The sequence below is a fragment of the Botrytis fragariae genome (genome assembly GCF_013461495.1).
Source record: "Botrytis fragariae strain BVB16 chromosome Unknown tig00000001, whole genome shotgun sequence".
NCBI classification, from domain to species: Eukaryota; Fungi; Ascomycota; class Leotiomycetes; order Helotiales; family Sclerotiniaceae; genus Botrytis; species Botrytis fragariae.
Genome location: NW_023500987.1, coordinates 1963933 through 1991657, shown reverse-complemented (window position 1 = coordinate 1991657; position 27725 = coordinate 1963933). Strand labels below are relative to the sequence as shown.

General features: G+C 43.7%; 6 protein-coding genes across 6 annotated transcripts; 5 read left to right on the top strand and 1 right to left on the bottom strand.

The window, feature by feature from the left end:
• Window positions 1-1761: 1761 nt before the first annotated feature.
• On the top strand, window positions 1762-4519 carry Bfra_000604 (putative sensor protein rcsc protein; the record flags this gene model as incomplete). The annotated part of the gene is made up of 2 exons (XM_037331049.1): window positions 1762-2899; window positions 2952-4519. 2 exons carry the CDS (start codon window positions 1762-1764, stop codon window positions 4517-4519), a joined length of 2706 nt encoding a protein of 901 aa, XP_037197382.1.
• Window positions 4520-5351: 832 nt separating this feature from the next.
• Bfra_000603 (putative extracellular triacylglycerol protein) lies at window positions 5352-6740 on the top strand (the record flags this gene model as incomplete). The annotated part of the gene is made up of 1 exon (XM_037331048.1): window positions 5352-6740. The coding sequence occupies one exon, from the start codon at window positions 5352-5354 to the stop codon at window positions 6738-6740; it is 1389 nt and encodes a 462-aa protein (XP_037197381.1).
• A 4052-nt stretch (window positions 6741-10792) lies between these two features.
• On the bottom strand, window positions 10793-13933 carry Bfra_000602 (putative pth11-like integral membrane protein; the record flags this gene model as incomplete). The annotated part of the gene is made up of 7 exons (XM_037331047.1): window positions 10793-10931; window positions 11005-11450; window positions 11620-11859; window positions 12452-12893; window positions 12942-13351; window positions 13432-13522; window positions 13626-13933. 7 exons carry the CDS (start codon window positions 13931-13933, stop codon window positions 10793-10795), a joined length of 2076 nt encoding a protein of 691 aa, XP_037197380.1.
• An 864-nt stretch (window positions 13934-14797) lies between these two features.
• On the top strand, window positions 14798-17083 carry Bfra_000601 (putative enoyl- hydratase isomerase family protein; the record flags this gene model as incomplete). Its single annotated transcript, XM_037331046.1, has 3 exons — window positions 14798-14881; window positions 15014-15227; window positions 15576-17083. The coding sequence occupies 3 exons, from the start codon at window positions 14798-14800 to the stop codon at window positions 17081-17083; spliced, it is 1806 nt and encodes a 601-aa protein (XP_037197379.1).
• A 1235-nt stretch (window positions 17084-18318) lies between these two features.
• Window positions 18319-19778, top strand: Bfra_000600 (putative fad binding domain protein; the record flags this gene model as incomplete). Its single annotated transcript, XM_037331045.1, has 3 exons — window positions 18319-18617; window positions 18696-19191; window positions 19257-19778. 3 exons carry the CDS (start codon window positions 18319-18321, stop codon window positions 19776-19778), a joined length of 1317 nt encoding a protein of 438 aa, XP_037197378.1.
• A 2498-nt stretch (window positions 19779-22276) lies between these two features.
• On the top strand, window positions 22277-26220 carry Bfra_000599 (uncharacterized protein; the record flags this gene model as incomplete). The annotated part of the gene is made up of 4 exons (XM_037331044.1): window positions 22277-22357; window positions 22404-22441; window positions 22502-22605; window positions 22964-26220. 4 exons carry the CDS (start codon window positions 22277-22279, stop codon window positions 26218-26220), a joined length of 3480 nt encoding a protein of 1159 aa, XP_037197377.1.
• Window positions 26221-27725: the final 1505 nt, after the last annotated feature.

The window sequence follows — 27725 nt, the reverse complement described above, 5'->3', positions numbered from 1 at the left end:
CCAAAAAAGATCGTTCTAGATGTCTTACCATGATGTACTGGGTAATGGATTAACATGATGCAAACAAACTACTCGCGGCACTTTGATAAAATAATTGGCCAATCAAAACAGGATTTTAAATCCTCCAACTTCATATTTGGAGCTGAAAATCATTAGTTGGGATGGACCGTTGTTGATCTTATTGTAATCCGCGGTTAAAAACTGCAAAGTCTTTCGTTTCACACTGAATCCGACATGGTGTACTTCGTACTGAAGAGAGCATTGTGTGAATAGGCATTGAACAATGGGAGTAAGGTGACGAACCAGTATACGTTCATGCATGAGTAGGGAATGATGACACTTTTTGACAAGACTCAAGAGTGAGACGCAGCGAGTTGATCAAACAGAGAAGGGTCGAATATCGGATATTCATACTCCGCATGTGTCGTACAGAGCAGCCTATTGGGGAAAAAAGGAAGCTTTATATTTTTATCGTAAAGCTAATCGCGGAGAACAAAAGTTGATCTCATACTACCGATCCCGACAATCTAGATACTGTTCAATGTACCTGAGCTACGACCGTTGACATCGGAGCTACTGCTCTCGATATGGATTCTCACACTAATACTTACTTGATACTTGCTGCTCACTCTACAGTGTACGGAGTGTACGGATATCGGCACCGGTCAGTATTTTGGGAATATCAAACACTCAAGAATCAAACTAGGTACTATGGAGAACATTTCGATTTTGAGCATCAATTAGTCATCATAGTCCTTACGCAAGGAGTAAAGAAAGATCTTCGCCAGGCTTGCTTATCCAGTGACTACCCGCTCCACGTCGCTCCACAAAATTTCGAATTAGACCTGGCTAGATCTTTCCCAAAGAATCTCTAGACCAAGAAGCGTATCTCGATTCTCCACGCACAGCTCCCAGAACTTCATCTTAATCACTTGCTACCCGCACTACCCTGAGTTTTCACTATCCTCACGACCTATTACTTACTATTTACACTATTCACACTGTTTCTCGGCTCACTCACTACTCTTACTACTTTCACTCTAGATTTCACTACTCTGAAGTCTGAGCCTTGTAAATTTATTCCTATTTTCTTTTCAATTCTAATCATTGTTGATTTCCGGAGTATATCATTTAGATTTATACAGTATTTACCTTACATATCACGGAAAGAATATCCATCGTATGTCTGCCCTCAACCCAACTCAAACTCCCCGCCAAAGGTTATTTTGATGTCGAAGTTATATGCTCTGGAAATCAATTCGATGCTCTTTGATCAACAGTGACCACTACGACAGGCCCCAGTGCGGTAACTGCCAGTAACCCGACCTAGACTCATCCAGTCCATTTACAAGTTTCAATGTTTGTTTAAACTTTTTGCATCCAGACTCTCTAGCCTCTATTCGCTCGCTCGTCCCAATCACCAGCTCTCCCCCTCATCCATCATCAGAATTCTAGTTAGAATATTTCTAACCTTCTGTCATCGAGCAGGAGTCTAGAATCAGTTCGCGCATAAATCCATACTTCTAATTACCGGGGTTTCCATACCGTCAATTAACTTGTCACTTGCTCATCCATTATTTTCTCGTCGATCAATAGAGAAAGCCCCACTGTTGGATGAGGTGCCAATCTCATACGAGTACTTTGGCAACTTTGTGCTCTTTCGAAAGCATAGCTCTTATCAAGTCCATTGTGTATTGCCGACAACGACGTTTCGGTTCGACCATCTGGCTAAGGCAGGCAACTCGCGAGTGTCCTGACTAAATGCTTGATGCACTCATACCCACACCTGAACAACATAGTGGAATGCCAGAACCACGTTTTCGTCGTGAGCGTTCTGAAGGAAAGCCATACGCTTCGAGAATATACAGACCTCAACGTCAAAGGGTTAGACGATTTCCTACCAGGCCCCAGGTAAAAGATCGGTTCCTTAAGAGGACGGAGGAGGAAATGACGGGTGTAATGGAATCGAGGACACAAGCACCGCACGATCTTATTGACAGACAAACATTGTGCTTGCCAAATTTCTCCGAGGATTCTATACTGCATAGTGGAGATGAAGGCTTTACAGATATATTGAGTCGATACTTCCCTGCGGCGGAGAGTAACGCTTCGGAACGCCTGGTAAAATTGAAGTCTCAGCTTCGTAAGGCTGACACCTATGACTTCTGGAGAGTACTGATGGAGGAAATGTGCGATATAACAGGAGCTCAATGCGGATTGGTTGCTAAACGAATGTTGGTGGATGATCAGGATACCGCTGTCGAACTCCCGGAACTTGGGGAAGAAGGCTCATGTTTAATGGGTGTTGCTTTCTACACAAAAAATGGGGATGAGGAACCTAACCTTGAAAGAGACTATAAGTATACAGCCTTTGGTACACCTTGCGCTTATATGAAGTACGATAAAGTGGTCATCGTACCCGAGAGAATGAAAGAAGTAACACCCAACAATCCAAACATCATGCCATGGGGCCAATCGGAGGCCTTCATTGGTGTACCATTAACTATGGAAGACAAATCTTTTGCACACTTTGCATTGATATGGTCTGAGGACGGTGCAAAAAAAAGGAAGCTCAGTTGGAGCTTCATAGAAATGTTCATGCATTCTCTTGAAGACTTAATTCTCCAACGTATAGTAGAGGGCCGAGGCTTTGCTAAAGATGGTAACCTTCCGGAGTGCGCTGCAGAACAGATCATACCTCTTTCTGCTATCACCGCTTCGCAGTCACTAAAACCGTATGCTCGCAGCCTGTCGCACGAGTTAAGGACGCCAATGCAAGGAGTTGTTGGAATGCTTGATATCATGTACTCAACCGTACTTGATGCTATCGCAAATCAACAGAATGAGCGGGCTCGAGCTGTTTTTGCTGATCTCAAGGCCAATATTGAGATCGTGCAAGGTAAATGAACCCCATCTTTAAGGTTACTTTATCTGATACTCATCTTACACAGAAAGCTCTAGAAGGGCGATAGAAGCAGCCGATAATGTCGTCCACGCATACGATCTCAATATGCAGATGCCTGATGTTCCCTTGACGCCTGAAGATGACGGAACAAAATCTTTTGCACCAATGCAAAATTATTCTCCGCCAACCGATGGACAATTACGAGAAGCATTTTCATCTCCAAATCTAAAGAAGAGAAATCGATCCGAAGACCTCGAGCTCAATTTAGGATCTCCTCCAAAGCGTATGTTCACTTTGCCAGAGGGTGAAATATCACAGCATTTACTCGATGTCGATTCCGCCATAGTTTCCACGGCATGCTCTAGCCCCGAGATGCCTATTCGATCCACAACCACCACAACTTCAGATATAGAGATGAAGTCAACCGAGTTTCCTTTCGATTCAAACCCTAGCCCACTTACATCTCCAGCTTCCATGACTCCAGGTCATCAACGAGTTATTACCCGCGAATTCATGCGAAACCTTATTGGTGATTCCCTCAAGACCGATTATCCAACTAGCGAGCACCATACCACGACGGAGTTTGGCGAGATAATTGAGCTGAAAACACAAGGGTCAAGAGGCGAAGTGCAAGAATGCTCGATCGAACTGGTGATCCAGCCCGATGTTCCCGAGGCTATTCTTACTGAAGAGCAGCATTTGCAATTCTCAATCTCGAAAATTATCGACAATGCAATCAAATTTACTGATGGGGGTAGTATTACAATAACGGTCAAACTCAACAACACTGGGCATATGATTGAGATATGGGTGGTTGATACAGGATGCGGTATCACCGAGGAATCAAGATCTCGTTTATTTCAACCTCATTTCCAACAAAATGCATCAATCAGTCGTGCGAAAGATGGTCTAGGACTTAGCCTATTCAACGCGAAAGCTCGTGTGAGGAAGAATCTTGGTGGTGATGTTACACTGGAAAGATCTGCAACAGAAGGTCCGTTGAAAGGATCGGAATTCCTGATACGTCTCCCAATCTCAGCACTGGATATGAAAAGGGCTGTGACTCCACTCGTGGGCTCGTCACCTAGTCATCCTCGAATTACTCGGGATGCTGTTATATCGCCTTACGCAGCAGCTTCAGCGAAGACTGCACGCCGACGAGTAACTCCCAACGCCAATCTTGCCAAAGATTATCCTCTAAACTTCCTCGTTGCAGAAGACAACGTAATTAATCGAAAATTCGCCTTTACAGCTCTCAGCAGACTCGGCTATACCGAAGATAACATTACGCTTGCATTTGATGGAGCAGATGCCGTTCGTTCTTACCAAGCCTCGTTGTCAAAGCCATCTGGTCGATATGATATCATATTAATGGATATATGGATGCCGAACATGGATGGCTACGAAGCTACAAAAGAAATCACCAAATTGGCGGAAGCTCATGGAGAGACTGCGACTATTGTCGCGGTTACGGCCGATATTACAGACGATTGTTCAATGAGGGCGAAGGAAGCGGGCATGCAAAGTTTCTTAGCAAAGCCATATAGAGTTATTGATATGGAGAAACTCATCATTGGCAATTTTCAACAAGGTTTCTGCTGCTCAGAATCATGAGCGTTTTTTTTTCTCTTCTTTTTATGTATTTTGCATGGCAGTTTTAGGATTTGGACGACTAAGAGGGCTACGGGTTTATGGCGTATAGTAAATGTCAAAATATTAGGGTTCTTGGGACGAAAATTGGCTGGGCTTAGGAGCATTCATCGGGGGCATCATGGCGTTCTAACATGTCTAAATGGACCTCGAAGGAGTTATTATTATGATCAGGATAGGAGTACAGATCGGTTATGAATTAGGGTCATCTACTACAGGAATAGGGAACAGGTATATGCAAGGTTTATGTATGAATTAATGGATGGGAAAATATCTGGGAGAATAGGGCCATGACAATAGTGCTATTAATTACACAGGATTCATTGAATTAGAGCTACTGTTACTCCTGGGTGAGTATTCGCTCCTTATATAACGAAAATATTATTATCTATCTATTTATCTATATATGTCTATTTATATAGTCTATCTATATGTCTAACTAGTGAATGAAAACACATATACTCGTGGATAATGACATAATAATAATCAGTCTGAACAATAAGATAATGAATAATAATAGCGTGAGAATGAAGCCATTGAATTAAGTAAGGGGTATGTATTAATGCTAGCTCTTGACCGTTTTGTAGAAAATCCGGGGAAATCCAAAATTCGCTAGAACTCCACTAGCCTGGAACAATGACGCTACAATCATCAACAAACACCACGAGACCAACTCTGCGACATTCAAAGACTCTCAACGACACCGCCTTTCCCTTTCCCTTCCATTCTAATATTTAGTATATCCTTCCTACAAACAATTCATCGAATTCGAACATGTAATATACCGCAACACAAGATGCGCTTCCTTAGCATCAGTACCATAACAACCATTACCCTCCGGCAGTTAGCCTTCTCTGCCTCCGCACATCCAGCGTCCAGCCCTTCGCAATACTCCTCGACGCACGACCAGTCTATAATATCGCTACCTCTCTTCCACTCTCTAGAAGAACTAGCCCGCCTAGTCGACATATCCTACTGCGTTGGCACAAGCGGCATTTCAAAGCCTTTTAATTGTGCCAATCGCTGTGATGAATTTCCAGGATACGAGTTGGTAGATACATTCAATACTGGGGTGGCGAAAAGCGATAGTTCTGGATATATTGTATTGGATCACGCATTGCAGGATAGGGGGAAGGGCAGGATAATCGTGGCCTTTAGAGGTACTTATTCTATTGCGAACACAATTGCAGATTTAAGTACGGTGCCGCAAGAATACATACCTTATCCTGAGGACCCCGATGAGCCTGAAACTCAGGATACCTCTTCTGAGACTTCCGAAAAGTATACTGCGCAACGTTTCCTCGACCATATTGTTCGATCTTGGCCTTTCAGGTGGAAACACACGTTGGGATCGACGACATCAAATCAAAAGTTGGGAGGAACAATTAGAAAATGTACAAATTGCACGGTTCACACAGGCTTCTATACTTCATGGATCAATACTCGCCAATATATCCTGCCTCATCTCAACGTGCTGAGACAAAAATACCCAGAATACGAGCTGCATTTGGTAGGGCATTCACTTGGTGGGGCAATTGCCGCTCTTGCTGCACTGGAACTCGAAGGGAGTGGGTGGAGAACAATAATTACGACTTTTGGAGAGCCGATGATTGGGAACAATGGCCTGATTGACTTCATTGATGGAGTATTTGGACTGGATAAAAGAGATCACAACGGCATGGACAGGAGGTATAGAAGAGTGACACATGTAGGAGATCCGGTGCCCCTTCTCCCTTTGAAAGAATGGGGATATAGAAGCCACGCTGGCGAAATATACATAGAGAAAGGGAACTTGCAACCTGAAGCTCGAGATATTCATCTTTGTTACGGTGACGAGGATAGTGACTGTATTACGGGGAGTGATGGGGATGGCTTGTGGTTTCAAGGGGAAGACATATCCTCCATAATTCCTGTGGACTTTCTGAATGAAATACGGAATGTAAAATGGGACACAGGAGAGGCTGGTGACAAAGCAGGGGCAGATGGAGAAATGGAGAGAATTCAAAAGCGATGGCCCAAGCTTCCCATTCCAACGAGATACAAACTCTGGCAGCTATTCTTCGCACACAGAGATTACTTTTGGAGGCTGGGAGTTTGTTTGCCAGGAGGAGATCCGTTGGATTGGAGAAGACCACATTACAACCTCACGGAAACGGAGGATGACATGGGGAGAGAGGAGCTATGACGATGTACGATATCGTATAATGGCTTCTACTAGTCATGGATAGTTGCATGATACTAAGCTACAGATTCAGATTGTAAGAAAATGATGCGTTGCTCATTCTAGATGTTTGGAGTTTACGGTGTACTATAGTCGGGCAACAATACCTCAAAAACATGTGTATACAAACGGCTGGGATTGGAGTTGAATGCATGGTTTGATTTTCATTACTTTAATGCGAAGAGTCATTATTCAGAACAAGTGCTCACCCGTATCAGAATGGTTTACCAATCGATTGATATGATAGGTTTTCCCTGGTCTAGTAGAAGATAGTATCCTATACATGACCTAATGATAACTTTCTGTTCGTCTCATCCCACTCAACCCCATGAACCTCCCAACATCTTATTCCATGTATCTTGCATGTATGGATTTAATATCTTCACTCTCACCATAACTACTCATACCCATCTAATTTATCCTCACTCTCATTTCAACTATTCATACTCCATGATTTCAATGACGAATCTGTCTCCCAATCCCCAATGTGCGAGAATTGGTTGGGCATCTCCAGCCAGCCCCATACCTCGCTATCACATCTCACCAAAAAGCAAAGCCGCATTCTGACACGCATGCAGTGCCTAGTAAGCAATATCTATGCAAGATTTCTCCGCGCCGTTTAGATCGATCTAATCTACGAGATCAGGGCCGGTCTGACGTACCTTGCTTTTTCTTTTCCTTTTTGGGAATACAAATCTCCAAAAAGAAAACATACGATATTACAATCTGGAAACGGCAAGCTGATTTCTCCGGTCTTCTGTCATTTTGGGAGAAAGTTGAGCGATCCATGCAAGATAAGGACAATTGGCCGAGAGTAGAATACTTTTGCTTTTTTTTTTACCTGCAACGCTGTGTAATGTATTATCCATTCTGTTGGGTTTGAGCATATCATCGGGCGCAAATCGCGAATCGCGATTAATTCCTTTTTTGCATCTTGCATATTTTCGTATTCGGGCCTAGGGCTTACTAGGTAGGGCTTGGGGTGGGGTAGGGGTGGAGTGGGGGTCTTGATAAACTTGAGATCGAAATGAACCCTTGTCAGATCTGAACGGTTCCTTGAAATTTCCGAGCCGCATCTCAACGCAGCTGAACTTGTGGAGATGTTTGGATGGCTGCAAGATTGTTCGGCGATTGCATGCTTGGTTTGGATGAGATGTGATGAGATAGGATGCATATATGCAGGATGGATGTATGTTTCCGGCGGTGTGGTCATTGTTGTTTCTTTGCGATTGGTTTGTAGAGTGTATGTGTGTGAAGGGCTTGCGGGAACGGAGTGGGTTTTGTGTTACGTGATTTCAGTGTCAGGTTGTTAGTTTTCCATGTTTCGGTCATTGGTATGATGGGTTTGTGATTATTGCGTAATTGGTGGAATTGGTGGAATTAATGGTGACGTTTACTCCCTCTGTGTGCCTGGATACAGTAGGGAAAGAAAGTACTAGCGAGTAGAGGAGAAGTGTATTGGTTAGACTGCAGGTGCGATGAAACTCGGCGGAACCAAAGATGGGTATCCTGACGAGAGCTATTCGCTCCAGTTTACATGTACAATTTTTGCATTTTAGGCGAGCTGAAAGCAGCAGGAAATCTTCCACTCGTTGCAGAACTCTTTGCATTGGAGTAGGTATTCATAGGTAGTCAATGTCTGAATTCATACTGGTTGATAAAGACATCCCAATTCTCAAATGGGACGGAAGTGACGGATGTCTAGACCCAATATTAATCACCTAGTCATTCTGCTCACGTTCAAAAGGGTGAATATGCTGGCAATGGTATCGATTGCCTCTAGTGGACAAAAGTTCACGTCGGCCAGAGATTTCGTTCATCTAACGACGGATGTACATTGCCATATTCATACTGTACTACAAACTAGGAGTTTCGCGATAGGACGCATCCTATAAGTTAATGAGTACCTAAAGGTCATTGAACTCAAGTATACTGAAACTACGAAGATAGATATCAATTATGCACATGAATGATAAGTAAACAGTATCTCACATGAGACAGAATTGGAACCTCCATTCCGAACTCAAAGATCAGCATGGACTTTGCATTATAGTACCATCATCTTCTATATAACATTTTCGCGAGTCATGGAGCTCCGTATAGCGAGGCACCTATCTATACAAAACAGGCAACCAGTAGAATACCCATCATCATTAATAATAAGATAGCTCCATCACTGTTTCGAATAGCAGGGAAGATATCCCAATACTCCTTTTTGAGAGGATTCTTCACTTCTAGTTCTTTTGATCACCTCTGCGCTTCTCGCCAAAGAGTAGGCTGTGGGAATAGCCGAGCTAGTAGGTGAATGTATTGTCAAATTGTCAATTCACAAAGTGCTGGGAGCACATGAAGTTGTCTCTTCGACACGGACGGTAAGAGATATTGACTTGATTGTTCTGTGGTGATACCATATTCCATGCTATATTCGCGTTTGAGATAGCCGGTGCCATTGCTCACCTAGGCAACTTCGATGTGTTGAGTTACGAACCTGCGAATGCCATGGAAGGAAGTTGAGACTTTGGCAATGTATCTTCCATTCGTCGCCTAGAGAAAAGAGTGAAATTTAATAATAATCATGCGCCGCTGCTGTTGATGGGATGTTGCACCTCTAGTAGGGATTTTGTCCTTTCTGTTCTCCGACATTGGAGATTTAGAAGTGCTTCAAGCATCCGGGTGGAAGGAGCCCATTGTATCTATCCGAAGCAGTGGTTCCGAATGTGCTGGAAAGAATGGGTAAACACTTGGAACCTATTGAATTCGTTAGATACTATGTCATGATTTTCCTGCAGCTGGTATTCATAGAAGCTTCACTCCCCATCATTCCAGAATTCGCTACCTTTGAAGGCGACATCCCTAGTGGGATCAGATCGCACGCGCGAAACTCCATGGGTAGAGGCTGCATTGTATCTTGCAACAAGCAAATTGACCATCACTACATGATAAAATGGAGCTCTGGAAGTCCAAATATTGCGATAATATGTTTCACTTGTCATTCAATCGCCGTAGACTAGATTGTAGCCAGTGGAAACTTCGCAAAGGAGAAATGAATAGCTTTTCTAGTCTTTGCCTTATTCTCGGAGTGCATCCAGCTGTACTGTGAGGTTGAGATGACCCTGGAAGCACCGTGGAACATTTGTTTGATGGCTCGGAATTGTGGATGGATTGCGAGACTTGGAACATGATTGTTTGCTGAGGTTGTGGACGTTAAGCTATTCGATGAGATGAGATGAGTACCGGGATTTCAACAGCAAGCTGTGGATTAAAGAATCTACACTTCTGAATTTAACCTAAAGGTGTGGATGGTTTGAGGTATTGATTTAATTTTGAGTATTGGATGAGGCAGTCTCAGTTATTGAGTGTTTAAATTCCGTCCGGTAGTCCGAATATTGGTTACTCTAGATGAATGAGCCGAAGAGCAATGATATGAAAAATCATTTATTCGTTCCAACACAGTCTAGAGTTCTTGTGCTGGACGACATAGAGCCACCAATTACTAGATAATATCTTGGAGACCGAAATATCTTCTTGCATCTCTCAGTTTTTGGCTTCCGTTGAATCATAACAGGATGCAGAAGTACATGGAGGGTCAACAATGTTCCAGTTTTCTTCCCGATACTTCGACAACCGCTGAAGATTCGACCTGTTGGATGTGTAATTTGATGTAATCACAAATATCGACAGAGAACTTGAAAATAAAGTTTCTATGATAGAAGATTTATAGATTCCAAATTTCCCGCCAGAGTTGATACAAACTCACAGATTGGGACAGATATTCACCAAGTTGCAAAGGGCTCCTAGATCAGAACCTACCGACTTCGTTACCTCTATATGATGAAATGAAATCGAGTATGATTCAGTCAGTCAGGCCCGAAAAACACGACTTATACTTGTCGACCAAAGATAGGAATTTTCGGCGACAGGAAAGTGGCACAGTGGAAAACACAAGGGTTCTCGAAATGTAGATATTCAGTTGATATTAAATCACATTACGCCGAAGTTCTCCATGTTTGAAGAATCTATAACTTCGCCTTCTCTTTGGTCTGGGTAAACTCAACCTTGTTGATGCAACTGCCTACACCTTCTAGACCAACTTCAACCACATCACCATCCTTCAACCATACCTGTGGGTTTCTTCCCATTCCTACACCTTGTGGACTAAGCATTTATCAGCATCATTTTCCCTCACAATCAAAGCATAGAAATGAAGCACAATGCAGAAAAAACTCACGTTCCAGTAAAAATCAAATCACCGGGTAGCAATGTAGTTCCCTGACTCAAAAAGGCAATGGTTTTGGCCACACTGAAAATCATATCCTTCGTACTACTTTCTTGTACTGTCTTCCCATTCAATTTTGTAAAGATCGTAAGGTTTTGCGGATCTTTGATCAATTGACTGGAGACAATGCCCGGACCGTAAGGGGCCCATCCATCGAATCCCTTTCCGAGCGCCCATTGACCACCTCCACGTTGAATTTGCCATTCCCGATGCGATACATCGTCACCTACGGCATAACCGAGAACATAATCTAAAGCTTTGGATTCTGGGACATCGGAGCAGGACTTCCCAATAACAGCAACAAGTTCGCATTCGTAGTCAAGACCTGCGCCTTCTTGAGCCATTGGATGAATGGGAATGGGATCGGTAGGGCCGGAAAGAGATGTGATGGGTTTGTACTTTTAAATGTCAATCGCCAACGAGATCTAGGATGAAGGGTGATAAAGATAATGAACCTACAAACAGAATTGGGAATTTCGGAATTGGCATATTTGACTGCAACCACCCAATTTAGCACAAAAATCCTATCTCAATCATTCCCCAATATTCATAGCCAAAACTACCTACCTCCTTAGCGTGCTGCTCATAGTTCAACCCCAAACACCTCACAGTCTTAACATCTTCATTTGCTAAAGGTGCAAGTAAGAGCCGAATATCCTGTACTTGATCTGTGACCTCATGCTTCCCGAATATTTCGCCCGTAATCACTTTGGCCTGAGTAGCTTTCGCGATGTCTGAGACTCCTTTGGGTAGGATGGCATCTCCATAGTATGTGCGGCCGTTCTTGGCTAGGAAGCGGACAAGTCGCTTGAGCAACGCGTTAGTACTGTATAATTATCCAAGACCCGAGGGCTAAGAGTAAAATTAGACTCACGGAGAATGAAGGTATCGACATCGTGTAGCAATTGAATGATAGTGAAGCAAACCGAAGAAATTGGAGGTATTTTAGCTGTGAGGTTCACAATGACGATAAGATAGCAATAGATTAGAAATCTCCGTGGTCGCTCAAGCACCGAGGTTAATTTGCTCCCCCACCCTGTTCTAGAGCTAATTGCCTGTGCGGTTGCGCCCTCTCCTCCAGTATACTCACATTAAATTAGGGTATTAATTCTTTATATATCACTCATCTTGGATTACAATATCAAAAGTTCATTGTTCATCGTTCCAATTCAGACCTGCTTAAGAGCAGAACTCCAATATCTTGGCAGAAACCATAGTGTTTGGATAGTAAGAGTTTAGGCCCTCGTGTGTTTCCACGTGACCATTGCTTGTGCATTTTTACAACCCGGTCAATGGGGAAAATACCAAGCTGCACATCATTACATTTCAATTTTTGAGAAGAAAGGCATATTATATTATAACGTTTTAAGGGAACCCAATCCTATTAACAAATTCATACTACGCTCGCCACATCCCTCACCACCTGGACTTGCGATGTGACGGTGATTCCCCTCGCATCTCTTGATGACCTCGCCCCGTCCTCACTCTCTATACTCCCCTCACCATCACGACTTCCTCCCGTGCTCTGGAAATAGCTTTTCTTGCTTGTCAGCTCGACTTCGTCTGATTCCTCAATGCGAAAGTGCGACTGCTGCTTGAGAAAATTTGGCGTCTGGCTCAAATTTATATGGTGCGAGCCCTTTTGACTGGTCCCGGTATTCGAGCCCTTGTTGCGAATACCGCGGAAGAGAGGCGCATATGTTGGTAGACAGGCGCCGATGATTGCGACTGAGGGCTCTAGACTAGACCACCCGAAAGCGGGGCCAAGGATGAATGTTATGTCGACTGCGGTGGTCAGGAGCGTTAGGTAGTAGATGCGTACTATACTGGCGACACAGACACTAGACGGGTTAGCAGGGGCGGAGAAATGCTGGAGAGTAGGTACTTACAAGCTACCAAGCAACATTATACCCGCGACGGAAAACTTCTTGCGTTTGTTCATGTGGAGTTTTAAAATTCGAGGAATCGGGACAATCAAGATGATAACATCATTGACCATGTTAACAATTCCAAAGACCAGGAAGAACATCAAAGTATTAATGCACTTTCCTTCTGTCGCGCCGGCGTATTGCATCCAGAAGAAGTTCAATGGCCGACAGGCTGCTGCCATTACGATCCACATAATAATAGGGTAGGCGCAGGTGAAGGTTGTGGCAACCCAGTACATTATGGTAAAGATGCGGTTAATAACTAGCATGTCGCCTTCGCCTGTGTAGAACAATCGCCGGTAGAGGAGCAAAATGCTGATCTTAGTTGATGTTACGGATGCAGCGTAGACCCAGGGCTCGGCAAATACAACCTATGTATCAGCGTTAGAATGAGGAACACAACACTTGATGATCAAGACTTAACGCGAAGTGTCGCATCGTTAAAACATACCTTCAACAACACCACGAGCCGCGGCAATGTCGTCGACCACACATGTGTACCCGATCCATATGCTCCAGCTTTTCGAGTAGAAAACGTCAGTCTAAATTCTCAGGTAAAGCTAAAGTGTCGCTACTGAGTTTGGGAGACCAACCGATAAGTGTTGTAGCCACGAGGGCACAAGTACAGATCTATCAAAGCCTTACGTTAGAAACTGTGTATTCATTTTCTTGTCCGGGGTATAGGAGCTATCGCAAAAGATGCAGAAGGAAGTCATCGCGATCAGAGAAAGAGCTGGACTTACAAGTCCTAAGACAACAAACCAGTCATCGATAGCCAAACTATTTGCTCCACGCATAGTTCGGACATAAAAACGCAAGCATACTGCTGCAGCTGCTATTCCGAGCACCACACAAGACACGATGTCATATGCCGCCGTTATACTTTCATTTAAATCAACACCAGCAACAGGCGGCCCGAAAACGAGTTCGATGGAGGGATCAACTCCCGACATAGTAATACAAATTGATCTTTACCAACAATTAATGTAAAAGTCAATTTTCCCCCATAAAGCGATTTCAACATAAAAGTTGACGGTCCCATTTGACCGGACTTCCTGCGATGGTTATATGCAGGTGAAGGTCCCGCTGATCATTTCCTGGAGACTCGTGGTGAAAATTCTCACCTCTGGGCATACCTGATATGTAGGGATTTGTATTTTGAGAAGATGCGATTTTTACAGGATTGCCATCGGCAGTTCTTGTGCTGACAACGTCTCAAACTTCTACCAGCTGTTGATGCAATCTCCCACCCTTGATCAGAGATCATTAGAAGGATTGGGCCCACAAGACAGTGAGCGTCTTCTTCTGAATGGCCTCTTCCCTTGGCTTTGCCCCAATTTACTCAATCGAGCCAGGGTAGGGTGGTGCGCGAAAAATCCGCAATGTGCGATGCGTACCCGCCAACGATAGTTTCACGATTAATCCATGATACCTGCAGTGATCTTGGGCAGCTAGGTCGATTCGTTTCTTGGTAAGATATGCTCGAGATATGTTTTATGTTTGACAATTTTTTATATTGATATTTGTGTTGCTATTTATGTTGACCCTTAAAATATTATGCAACATAACCATAAGCGACTGGCGGTGAAACTACGGGGCAGTGAGAATATTATGGGTTAACCGTTAGACTATCCCACATTGGAACTAGTCTGGTCACGGAGTTTTCTCTTTCTCCAACAGAGCTCCCCACTTCCCTCCTTTTAGACTTTCCAAGGTTAACACAAGAAGTAATAATCACCAAATATGAATTTGTCAACACAAACACAGGTCGACCCTATCAGTCATCCCAGCAATCGCGATACTATCCGCTGAAAAAGATGGATTTGAGTTTCCCACTATTCCCTACAAAGGAGCAATTTCTTGAATTCTCTCGAGATCCTGCATCAGCTGTCAGAATGCAGGTAGGAAGTCGATCCGTGCTTGTGTACCCCTGGACAATCTTTGCTACATAAAACCTTATCCAATTTTATTTGCTTGACCTATATTCGATTATGGAGTATCTCTACTATATCCCCAATTTCTGTTCATGAAAGGGAACGTGGCGGAAAACCCTATTCTCATTCCGCCACTGGCTCATAGATGATCAATCGGGCAATAGCTCCCATTTGGTATTGTCCACAGTCTATTCCATCACCAATGACATTTACCATGTCTCAAGCAAGTTGTGGGGGCCGGTTAGCATCCCAATTAGGATGCTCAAGAGATTTAGTGCGCCGATAGTTCGTCTTGGTACTATCCCAATGAAGGGTATGAAGAAATTAGATGTGGATAGGCTTCATCATTCATATCCGTCTCGAAGTCGGGAGGTGGATCGACGGGTACACTAAAGCGCCCTTATTTCAGTGAGTTGGAGGGGTTTGATAGGAAAGTTTTTGTGTACAATACAGGTTGTTGCGCGGAATCTGCGCCTGTTTGACATCCCGAGTGATCTGCAGTACGGCATTGTTGATCTAGACGTTGTAATATGAATTATCGGAGATACCGTGATAAGAGACTAATTAGAAACAATCGAGTGCTATCACTGGAACTTCCGTAAATAACAGCGCGTTCTTCCTCTTTTCTCGTCGTCTATCGTCTATCGAAGTCCCTGTTCAGAAATCCTCTTCAAAAAACAACCTCTTACATACCAATTATTACTCGCTATGGACGCAGCATCTAAAGCACCGCCTCTTCTCGCGTCTGAGCTTATAGGACCCAAGGGATGGATCCGAAATATGATGTGCCTCGAGTTGGCAGCAGACTACGATGCTGAGAATATCTCATCAATGCTGCGAACAGCATGGAGTAGTTTCAAAGAGCGAACGCCAATGGTCGGTGTTGAGGCCGTGCCTGCAGACCCCGATGTGAAGCCCGCTGGGCAGCTAAAGCTACAACCTTACCACGATGGCGAGATTGAAGATTTCATAGTCAAGGATCACCGTAACGATAGCACAGCACCTTCATTTAGTCAGTTGAAGGATCAGGGATTTCCCAATGCAGCCATGGACGATGAAAAATTGTGCATGCGTGGCCGAGTTGGGGAATGGCCTCAATTTGGCGTCGATCGCCTAGCAACTCAAATGATGCAAGCCAACTTGATCAAGGGTGGATTACTGCTCAACCACTTGTGCTTCCATTCATATGCCGATGGACTATCCATGTGGAAATTGGCCGAGCTCTTTGCTGAAGATTTACGCCGAGCACAGGGGTTGACTATTGAGAAACCAGTTGAGATTCAAGTTGCGGACAGAGCCAAAATTTTGCAGAGCACCGGAGAAAACGTGTGCGCCAATTTTGCAGAGGAGCACACAGAATTTATTCATTTACCTTTTACTCCTCCTGGACTCCCCGAGGCTCTAACGAAAGGAGATAGCCATGCTCACGTGTATCGATTTACACCAGAAGCCATCCGAGCGCTCAAAGAAGAGTGCTCACCAGCAAAGATATCATCTAGTCTCAAGGACAAGATTCCACAAGAACAACTACCAAAATTCGTCTCCACCAATGATGTCTTATCTGCACTGATCTGGAAATCCATTCAGAGCGCCGAGCACCCAGATCATTCAGCCCTTGATCCCAGTAAGCTCTCGATAGGAATGGTCGCTTTGGACGCACGACGCCGCGTTCACGTGCCAATACATCCACATACACTGGGTAATATCATCGGATTCACCACTGCAGTTCTACCAATTTCTCAATTGATTTCTAAAGATACTCCGCTGGCTGATATCGCATGTTTGGTACGACAAGGTGTCAATAAGTGTGGAAGCACATACTACGATGAAGTGGCGCACTACGTAGAGCGCGCGGACGACGTGAATAGAATCGCTGGCACGGCATTCCTCGACATGCCTGGTAGCAATGTGCTATTCAGCAACTGGAGCGACTTTGACTTTTACAGCATTGAATGGGGTCCTGCGTTCGGTGATCGTATCAAATCTTTGCGATTCCCCGCTGGTGGTGTCTGTGCCGGCTTCCAGGTGATCTTGCCATCTCCTGCGGATGCGCCTCAGGGAACAATGGAGGTGCTTGTTAGTGCGTCAAACCAAGCGTGGCCGCGATTGTTGCGTGATGAGACTCTCCTTCGCTTTGCTCATAATGCTACGAAGGTACCATTCCAGTGAGGCTGGTATGGGTACGTCTAAAGGATCCTAATGCTTGAGGTACCACAGGGGATTTCTAGCTACCTGTAGTCAGTATGCTATGTTTATTTAGTAATCAGAATTTACACTTATTAATTGTAAACATCTCACCCACATTGTGCAAGGAGTTGAAATTTCATGGATCTGCAGCGGCGTTAAGAGTGACAGTTTGACAGCGCCGAAAAGTTATTCCGCATGGATAACTTGCTCCACCACAATGTAACAGGGCTAGGTACACGGCCATCTGGCCTGTGCACTGCGTCCTAGATAGGAACTGCTCATCCGAAAACTCTAGAACTTCACACTATTCATTTGAACGTGCTCCTTCAACTGCCTATTCTGTCATCCTGCTCGTATGCTACTATTAATAAGTCCGAATAAAGACGTTATTTTGCGTCTTTAGACACCCCCGTTGACCTCTTAGCTTCGTATTATCCTAGCTTTAATAAGCAGTGCCGAGCCGAGATATACAAACGAATGAATACAACGACTCATGTAAGTTTAATCACGCTCGAGGGAGATAATCATGTAAGACGTTATAGCAGGGATTTAGGAAGGAGCAGAGAGCCGGCCGGTGTATACCCCACTAGAAACAATTGAGGCCGTTTCAACTTTTCACGTTGCCACAGGGAGATCTTTTTATCTCATCAGCCAATTCGTGCCGGATGTAACTGCTGAGGAAAAATGTTGTCAAGAATGGTCAAGATCTGCAGCCAATAGATAAAAAATCCTGGCACCGCGAAAGCCCCTGATCATCATATCCAGAATGTGATTGTCAACACATGTCATGTCACAGTTAAAGATTTATTGTTTCCGTCTTCACACTATTTATTGATGGTGCGTCATTAGTCAGGGGAATGCCCCTATACAAGTGCAGATGTTTAGAGGTAAAAGAAAAGCCTCAGGCCCGGCTGATGAAAATTAGACATGATCATCAACGGAAGTGGACATGTGAAGCTATTCGCATTTTGAACGTCTAGACAACAGCATTTCCTCAAACATTTAGTGAAAAGCACGGTAACAAACTCACCCAAAAAAGTTAATCGTGACTGCGTTGTCAAATCATTCCCCATATTTCATATGTCCTCATAATTCTGAAGCTAGCAGGGGGGAAAAGTGGAATTGCGATAAAGACGACAAACTCAAAAGCGAAAAGTCTATTGTTGCTTTCCATTCCAGAATTCGAGACAAGCCACAGGATCATTCATTTAAGCAAAATGACAGAAGCGCAGCGTCCATTTAAGGTGCTCATTGCAGGTGGTTCAGTAGCAGGTCTCTCGCTAGCCAATGCACTCGAGCGCGCTGGAATCGATTTCGAAGTATTCGAGAAAAGAGAAGTAGCACCACAACTCGGACAGTCTATCCTGCTACTTCCTTGCACCATTCTGGTTCACGAACAATTAGGCATAGACAAACCGACTCATGAGGCTGGAATTCCGATCGGGGTTCGTGAGCACTGGGATCACGAGGGCAATCTATTTTGCTCTTCAGATGAATTAATTCGTCTCCAGGAGGTGTAAGTACACATTCGTCGCAACTTTGGTTCATAGCGAGCGAGCAAAAAACGAATGCAAGTCAGCTGATCGTATCAAAGCCAAAAACGGCCTGTGTATTTTATAGACCGTAGGGTCTACCTCCAGAATCTATACAACGGTCTCAATGAATCCTCGAAATCGAAAGTCCATGAGCATGAGGGCTTGGAGTCATTTACTGAGCACGAAAATGGAGTCACTCTGAGGACCGACAAAGGCAATGTCATTGAAGGCAGTATTATAGTGGGTGCCGACGGTGTGCACAGTCATGTTCGTCAGCAAACGGCGAAGCTGCTCAAAACGATTGACCCCGAGAGTTCCGAGATCATGGCTGCGGGATTCGATAACCGATTCCGGATTCTGACATGCACGTCACGGAACTACTTTATTGATAACCCAAAGAAGCAGTTCTTAGAGAACGGTGTTGTTACTAACTCTTATTTTCCGGAGCATGGTGTTGGAGGCATCGCTGCGGCTGGAATGGAAGGAAAGATATTCTGGGCCATTTATATTGCGAACGATAGGCAAATGCCTTATCCTAGCCCGCGATATGGACAGGTTAGTTTGTATTCTATGACCATGACTCGAAAATGTTCCAGAAGTGCTAACGACACTCGTGCTAGGCCGACATGGACGAAGCCATCAAGAAATGGGGACATCTTCGCCCCACACCCGCCTTCACTTTTAACGATCTATGGGCCAACCTCGTTGGCTCCACCATGGTACCCATGGAAGAAGGTGTTTTAGCCACAAAGTGGCATTCGGGCGGGAGAACCGTTCTCGTGGGTGATGCCGTCCACAAAGCAGCATCGAACCTCGGGCTGGGCGGGAATCTCTGCGTCGACGACGTGTGCTGTCTAGTCAACGGTCTACACAGCCTTCTCGAAAGCAATAAGACACCAAGCACATCCGAAATCGTCAAAGTGTTTGAGAACTATGAGCGAGCGGAGCGACCTCGTGCTAATTTCGTTTGCAAGGCTTCGGGGGTGTACGCTGGGTTCGAAACTATGAGTAGGTGGTACTCTAAGCTTTTCCAATTCATCTTTCCATGGATTCCATCGACTATCAAGATGCGCATCTTTTCTAGGTTTGATAGTAGTGCGCCTATTTTGAACTTTTTACCCGTTCCCGCACCCCGTGTTTAAATTGGATACTACCTTCCAGATTCGGAATGTCATTTTTAAAGTTTAGATTCCCATAATAGATAATCAAAATTAACTCTCAACATGAACTCCATGTAACGATCGATAGATTGAATAATCAATCGAAAAGTTAAATACACAAAATGCAGGGCTTTTGGCGTAATATTACTAGTCATGCAATTTGACTTTCGCGTTTATCAAGTACTAGTCAAATATCAGCATCTTTCAGTCTGATTTCTCAAACATTGAGACCCAACTCTAGTCGAGGAACAGCCTAGAGCCAATATTCGTAATACATATTGTCCCACTCCTGCGGCTAGGCCAGGGAGCCTGCGAAGTTTCCACCAGGCAGTCCTTCAGCCGCCTCATAAATCGATGTTCATCATCATTCTGAGATATAACCCCCGTGCTGATCCTCAATCTCTAGCTCTGGGCCGTTTGATTAGTCAACGGCAGTGGCAACATACGATCCAACCAATTAACTACCATTTCTTTCAAGAATTTCCTCTATATCAACCAAAGTCATTCACCAAAAAGGGAAATGATAAATTTCTTTCAGTCCCAACCCACGCTCTAAAAGTGCTAGACTATTTTTTCAATGGCCACATTTAAATCAAGGGAAATCTGCCCGATACCGTAGCTCTAAATGCAAACCTTCTCCCATGACTATTTATCCCTCGATTTATAACAAAATGCGGAATGGACGGAAATAGGAGCATGGGCTACAAAGTTTTATACTTGCTGCAAAAACTCAAATCGAGAGAATTTGCGGAAATTTCCATTGACTATAAAGAAACGAATATATTCAAGTATTGGCCATCGGCTATCGTGTGGATAACTAGATGCGGTAATGAATAATTTCCTCGGAATACTTGAGGATACGAGACTCCCTTTATTGTGGAGTGGGAGTGATCGTATTATGAATCTCACCCAAGAACAGTATAGTATTATCCATGAAGATCTTTAGCCTGGAAATTAACAATGCCCTAGATCTCTCCATTGAAGTTTCCATTCACCCCCTTCATTAACCAGATTACTCTAGTTTGGGTTTCTCGAGTTGCAACGAAAGCCTCCGAGTCAAGCAAGATGCAAAATCGCCGAACAATGACGCTTAAATGGTAAGAAGCGAGAAGCCTTTGTGCTTGACTAGGAACATTTTCATCTGTCATCCATTGCTGTTGATGTAGATACTATGCTTACTGAGTTGTGTTGCATTTGTTTCTTTGCGAACCCCAGATCAGTCTCATTTGTCCTTGATTCTTTCTAGGACCGCAGGGGTTATTGCTTGTACACATAAAGCTGAAGGGATAGATTCGGCCTGGGTGTGGCATTATTGGTTATAGGTTTGAGTTGATTGTATATGAGTGATGTACTCGACTGGTCTAAGTAGCGTGCATAGTTGACATGGCTTACCTATAATTTTTAATACTGAGTGTCCGTTCAACAGCCAAAGTGAGCACTAGCGGGCAATTTTCATATTAGCACAAATGGGCAATAGTGTTCGTATGATAGAATATAGAACATTGAATATTGAACGTATTGAATAAAAATAAATGCAAAATATTACGAAAATTGCGGACTTTTTGGATTTATTTTCCAAATTCCCTTGCTTTAAATCGCACGTGGTGCTTCACAGCCCTTGTTGACTTCACAGGTGACCAAAGAATGGTGCAACTTGCCCGTCTCGACTTTTCCATGAGTTCAAACACTCTTCTTACTCCTAGACTTACTATCCAGTCTTCATATAACACGCTCATTGACGTTGTCTTTTGAGGAGGGTCGCGTGATCTTTCTGCTGAATATGTACGACGGGCAGTGAGAAGACTCATGGCGAAACAACCACAACACGCTGTGTAGTTTGAACAATCTGATGTTTTGCTCGGGGAACAACAAAAACGCTCGGAAGTAGAGCATATATACGGACAAGTACCAACTTCAAGAGAACAAGTGTAGGGAATAGAGCATTCGAACACGATGCAAAACATTCATGTACAGTAGTTTTCGCTTGAACTACATAGAATATGCTGGTGTAGAGCATCTTTTCATTGAACAGTAGAATAAAAGGAGGGAAAGATATCTTGGAACTACCTAGATCACAATGCCACGCTGCAGAGTATAAGAGGTAACTTCAGTACTCCTCCGACAAGCCCTATGGGAAGCAATGGGAGCCTTCCAATGGTGAGGAATGAACTCAATCCTAGAGAAGAATCGATCATTGCGAATCAAGTGGGACGAATCAATCCATTTGAAAGATACCGATAAAATTGAAAGTTTCCACAATGGCAATATATCCATCTATCAAATCTAAGGGTTCAAATTGATGTCATTAATATTGCTGAGACTGAGTTGAAATACTGACGCAATCTAGCCTGTGTGCTTATCTAATCCCCCACCTAGAGCTCACCCCTGCAATATTCAATGTCGGCGCATCATCCATTATTTTCTTACTTTTGTCTGAACATCTTCACCCACAAACATCTTATGTATAGCAAAGGAAAACAATGGCGAGACTATCAGGACTTCAAAGAGATGTTCTCGCGCTTTATAGAAAGTGCTTGAGAGAAAGTAGAAAGAAGCCAGTCGTAAGTAGGATTTCCTATAAGAATTTAAGTACAAGTTGTTAATCAGATGAAGGAGGCAAGAAAGCATTTTGAAGCATATGCGAGGTACGTTTATTGTTCATGCCTTCCTTGTACGAATCTTGCTAATTTCTCTGGTGCTTTCAGACTGGAGTTCAATAAGAATATAACTTTAGACAAGAAGGATTTCAATACGATTGAGTACCTTCTGCGGAAAGGTCAGCGACAGGTTGACATGTATTCTTCGCCTGGTATTAAAGATATTCGATGAGCAAAACCACATGGACAATGAGGATGTCTTGTTTTTGGACGCGGGCAGATCGGGGATGAAGCTTTGGCTGGAAAGAGCAGGCGCATTGCATATCGATGAGATTCTTTAATTACTCAGTTCCATCAATCTCGAAACCTCACATTTCCTAAAATATGCATTCTTCACGAATTTATCCTTATAGCCGATAATGGTCAATTTCAAAATACATTGGAAGGGCTGTCCTCATCGAACGTTTCCACGAATAGACAATACCTCGAATCGTCCTCAACCCAATTTCACTCGTTGTACTTCACACGCCAATAGAGGCACTTGCGAAATACACAATTGTCGGGCGTTAGAGCAGGCTAGAAGAAAAGAAAGGGTTGAGGCTCGTAATCGAAGATCGAAAAGTTCAAAGACTTCTATTGTTACTCGCTCCCAGCGACGCGCTTTGAAACAAGTTAGACAAGAAGTTTTTGGATGGGAATCATCAAGTGCGAAATTTACTAGGCGGGATCAGGAGAGTGATACTGTACTTCCGCTTGTCGAAAGTGCCATTGCATCGAGTCCAACTTATCACTCTGATAAAACTACCCGCGAAACTCGTATGCATTCTGTAGACGGTGCTGGTTGTTCAACTTTCAATAAAATCAAAGGTGCCATTACGAACAAGAATATCATATCTCAAACTGGAACTCGAACCAACTCCACACAATTGACTGGTCTTGATCAACTCCGACGCTATCAAGTCAATCCTGGAAATTCCGCACCACAAGAGAGTTGTATCCATAACACCAGGAGCTTGTATAGGAAGTATAATCCATCCACACGTACTAGTTTTGTCTCTCCAGCTAGAAGTAAAGCTTTCTTGGCTGCATCTACACTCGCGAGTCTTTACGAAGAACAAGGTACTAATCATCAGAACGGTATTCACTTGTCAGGAGTATCTATATCAGGCGATCCTTCCAAGAAAGATATTTCGAGAAATAATACAGCATTAATTGGAGCATCTAGGCTTGCAAGCCTTGCTCAAGGAAAATCTTTCTCTTCCTCTATTCACTCTATTGTGCAGAGTATTGCTTCGGACCCTTCTTCTCGTAGTCCCAGTCAAAGGCGAGCGCTGAAACGCTTCACTCGCGATCTTGAATTGTATCTTCAAATCGCCAAGCAGGTCCCCAAACAAACGCCCATTTCATCTGTCCCCTCAACTAGCTTCTCTACGCAAACTATACAGACTATCCAAGAATTCAAGCCTTATCACGCCGAATTTCAAGCTGCTGGGTTGGCGGTGACATCATCGGAACAACGAAACAAGTCAGTTCAAGGCGTTCAATCATACGGGCGCAGAAGAACTGTCCCGGAAATCCAGCCTCTGCTCTCTGGTCACAAAAGCACTGTGCTAACAGACTTTGAAACTAAACGGGGAAGACCTCTTCTTGCTATCGAAGAGTCACTACAAGACAGTCTACCAGCAAACGAAATGGGAATAAAGGATTCAAATCTATTGACCAAGAAATCAATAGCTGGTCGTGCGAGAATAGAGAAAGAGTTGTCGACATTGAGTATTGCGTCAGAGGAAACCGTCATTGAGTGGGCACAAGAATATGAGCGGGCGGACCCAGCCAACCATATTGAGTCTCCACCATGTTGTGATTTGGCACCCCCTCGAGCATCGTCACCTGCAAAGTCATATCGCCCGGACTCTGCTATCTCATCTCAACATGGGACGCCTGCTGCCAAAAAGTCCTTACCTTGGCTTCGTAAGCCTCCAATCACAGCTGATTCTGCTTTTAAATCCGACGACGTTATAAGAGACAGCAGATTGAGCAAATTGGCTGGAGATGCTGCTGAATCACCTCCGTATTCGGAATTTACGAGTCAGCCAAACTCACAGTCTTCTTCTATAGTATTGCATCTCGATACTCCGCCGGAGCATAAACGTTATGTTCCAGATCAGATTCCCAGAGCCTCTACTAGTACCACGTCCTCTGCATCCCCCATACCACCAACAACGACCCCCTATGTGCAGTCATTTGTCAGCCCCGGCGCAGGTGATAATATTGGGGTGGCAGATTTTGCCAACCCAGAACAACCTGCCAGCCAAGGTCGATCTATGCTTACCAATGGAGAAACTATAGCACAAAAGGATATACCTCTGCTAAAAAACCATGCCACTCAAACAAGTGCTGCTCCATCATTCATTACCCGAGCTCCACATTTCACCACTCAAATTCCTGTTACTGTTCAAAGTCAGCAACGTCGAGGTCTTATTCTCAAATCTTCTCTGATAAACGAAACACAAAGACGACGATTACACCAAGTAGCAAAAACTGCCGGTACTGATCCTGCACCTTCACATCAAATTTTGCACGCTGCTTTTACTTCAGCACCCCCTCATGTTTCTTCATCCCCACTTCATTGTACCCAGTGTAATGTAGTATTGAATGCAAACTCAGACTCAAAACTACGTCCAAATATTGGATCTGCGCCGGGGCCATCCCTTGGGTTTGATGCAAGTTCGAAGAGGAAGAATACGCGAATATGTGAGAGTCCCGAGACAATACATTGTGAAGGGTGCAATTTATCTGTGGGCAATTCAGATAAGAGTATTAAAACGACTGCAAGTCAACATCCCAGGCAGAACGTAGAACGAGACGTCCCTTTACATGAATATGACGATACGAGAACTATGGGTATTGGTTCTAAGGGGAAGCAAAAAGAACCAGATGTATCGGCGGATGAAGGATACTTTGCTCGCCAATCGAACGTTCGTAGAAGTGGAGGAAAACTGGTATCTGTCTCAGAACGAACACCAACGCCACTCCCTGACCAGACTGAAAGAAAGTCGACAGCAGATCAAGTATCGCCATCACAAGCAAGCGCTACTTCAATACCAATGCCCATTCAAGCTGGTCAGTCAAGTCAATCAACAAGGCCTGGCTACGTACAAGGTCAAGTACTTTCTTATGCAAGGTTGCCTGACATTCCTGTATTGTTAGAAATCAGTCCCAAGTTATCAGTGTCTGAATCTGTAGGAGATTTACAAAATCAACTCTCCTCATTAGAAAAACATACCAAGCAGGAAAAAGATACAAAGAAATTATTCAAGGGACTGAGGGTCGCTACTGCAGCAGCTTGTGAAGAGGGAGTCGATAAGTTCATTGAAGAAATTACAGGTTACAAGGTTCGAAAATTACTTATGGATATTAGTGCCTTGGATGGACTTGGTGTGAATACATTGGCACATGTTGCAAGACAGACGGCTCAGAAAAGAAGAGGGGATCTTAGGAGGTTGCAGATGACTCAGATCACCAAAGAGGAGGCCAGAGAAAGAAATTTTGAAAGAGGGCTCGGATTTGGTGACGGTGATGGCGACGGTAACGACTCGTGGAAAAATAGCTTAGAAGATGTGGCTAGGATGAGGAGAAAAGGACAGGGAAGAGGGAAGTTACCAAGAAGTCAATCTGGAGAGTTCAGGCGTAACCAGAATAACAGTTTGGAAAGGGAAAGGCCTTCTAAGGATAGAGCGTTGGGGTTGGTGGCGGGAGACCAGGGAGTGAGGCTAAGGGAAGAGGCGGAAGCTGCTTTTGATGAAGTTAGTGCGAGAGAGGATTAATGGTGAGGCTTTAAGGGTTGAGTGGTCTGCTGTTTTGTAGAGGCTCTGCCTATGTATACCTATGGAATGCACACAAGATATAAACAATACGATTTGCTTTCATGCGTAACATAAACTACCTACTATAGGATTGTGTTATAGTGACGGGTAATCATTGGATTGAAGTTTCGAGATCGAGGAGGAAAATGGGAGCTAATCATCGGAGGTGTGAAAAGCAATTGAAGACTTCACAAGTGTTATAAGACGAATAGCTTAACATTTAAACAGGAAGTTGAATTACTAGATCCAAATGCTCAGGTATTTCTCAAACAACTCGCACAAGTACCAGTATTCACCTGCCACACGAATCACCAGCATAATGTCATTCAATATTCTATTTGAAACAATCCTCTTCACGGAGTGAACCCCATCTTAAACGTAACATATACTCATTCCACAATAGCGCCTTTGTACTTCCTTTCGAACACAGCTAATTTGGCACGGTAGCTAATTGAGATATATGGGGTATACCTAGGCATACTCATCGTTGTTGTGATTCTATTGTGATAAGATAAAAATCTGATATATTATAAATTCTACTTGCGTGTGTCATGGGAAAATTTTCATGACTATGAGATGAGAATTATTAGGTGATCAAGCCTGAGAGGAATATACTCGGTTTGTGAGGTTTTTATGGTTTGTGATGGATACCTCTGCGAAAGAATGGGGGTTTTGCGTTGGTATTAATCAGGAGCTTCATCTCATATCAATGACTTTTTTGTTCATGAATAGATTCCAGACTCTACCGATTCCTTGCAGGCGAATCAAACATTGACAGTATCCTTCCTTCCTGGCTTTGTGGAATGAGATCCAAAGCACCGGAGATATCTGGTGTAAATCTTACTCTCAATGGTTATGGGATTACTAAGAGAGTTGACCTTGTAGAACCTCATGAGATTAATCACAATTTGGACGAGGGGAAAAAGAAATCACAAACTTATTGGTCGCGTCATTGAACACATCCATAACATAAACCATATATATTGGCGATGCAATTGAGTGATGGATCTGGATTACAAGATTAAGGAGTAAGAACCCTTCAGCCCCGAGTACAACAAACTTTTGCTGGTTTGGTATAGAGTGCTCAGTCAATAATAGTTTCGGGACCTTGTCATAACTTTGTGAGTCTTCCGTGGGAGAATAGCCCTTTATTTTATTACTCGTATTTGTTAAGATTTAACCATTCATCACCGCCATGGTTCCTGACTGGAGGGTATCATGACTCGGAAAATGGCGGTTGATAAGATGCTTTGACATTTGAACATTGATATTCCATCTCTCGACAAAACCAATTGCTAGAAAATCAGTTCGCACTTGCGGTTTTAGTGAGAATTCATTTGTAGATACAGGATGTCCAATGTAGTTTCAAATGCAGGATTAAACGCTGAAATCATAGACATACAGAATAGAGGAGCTGTAAGAGAGGTAAGCAAGTGAGATGTCAAACAAGCGTGAATAATGTATGG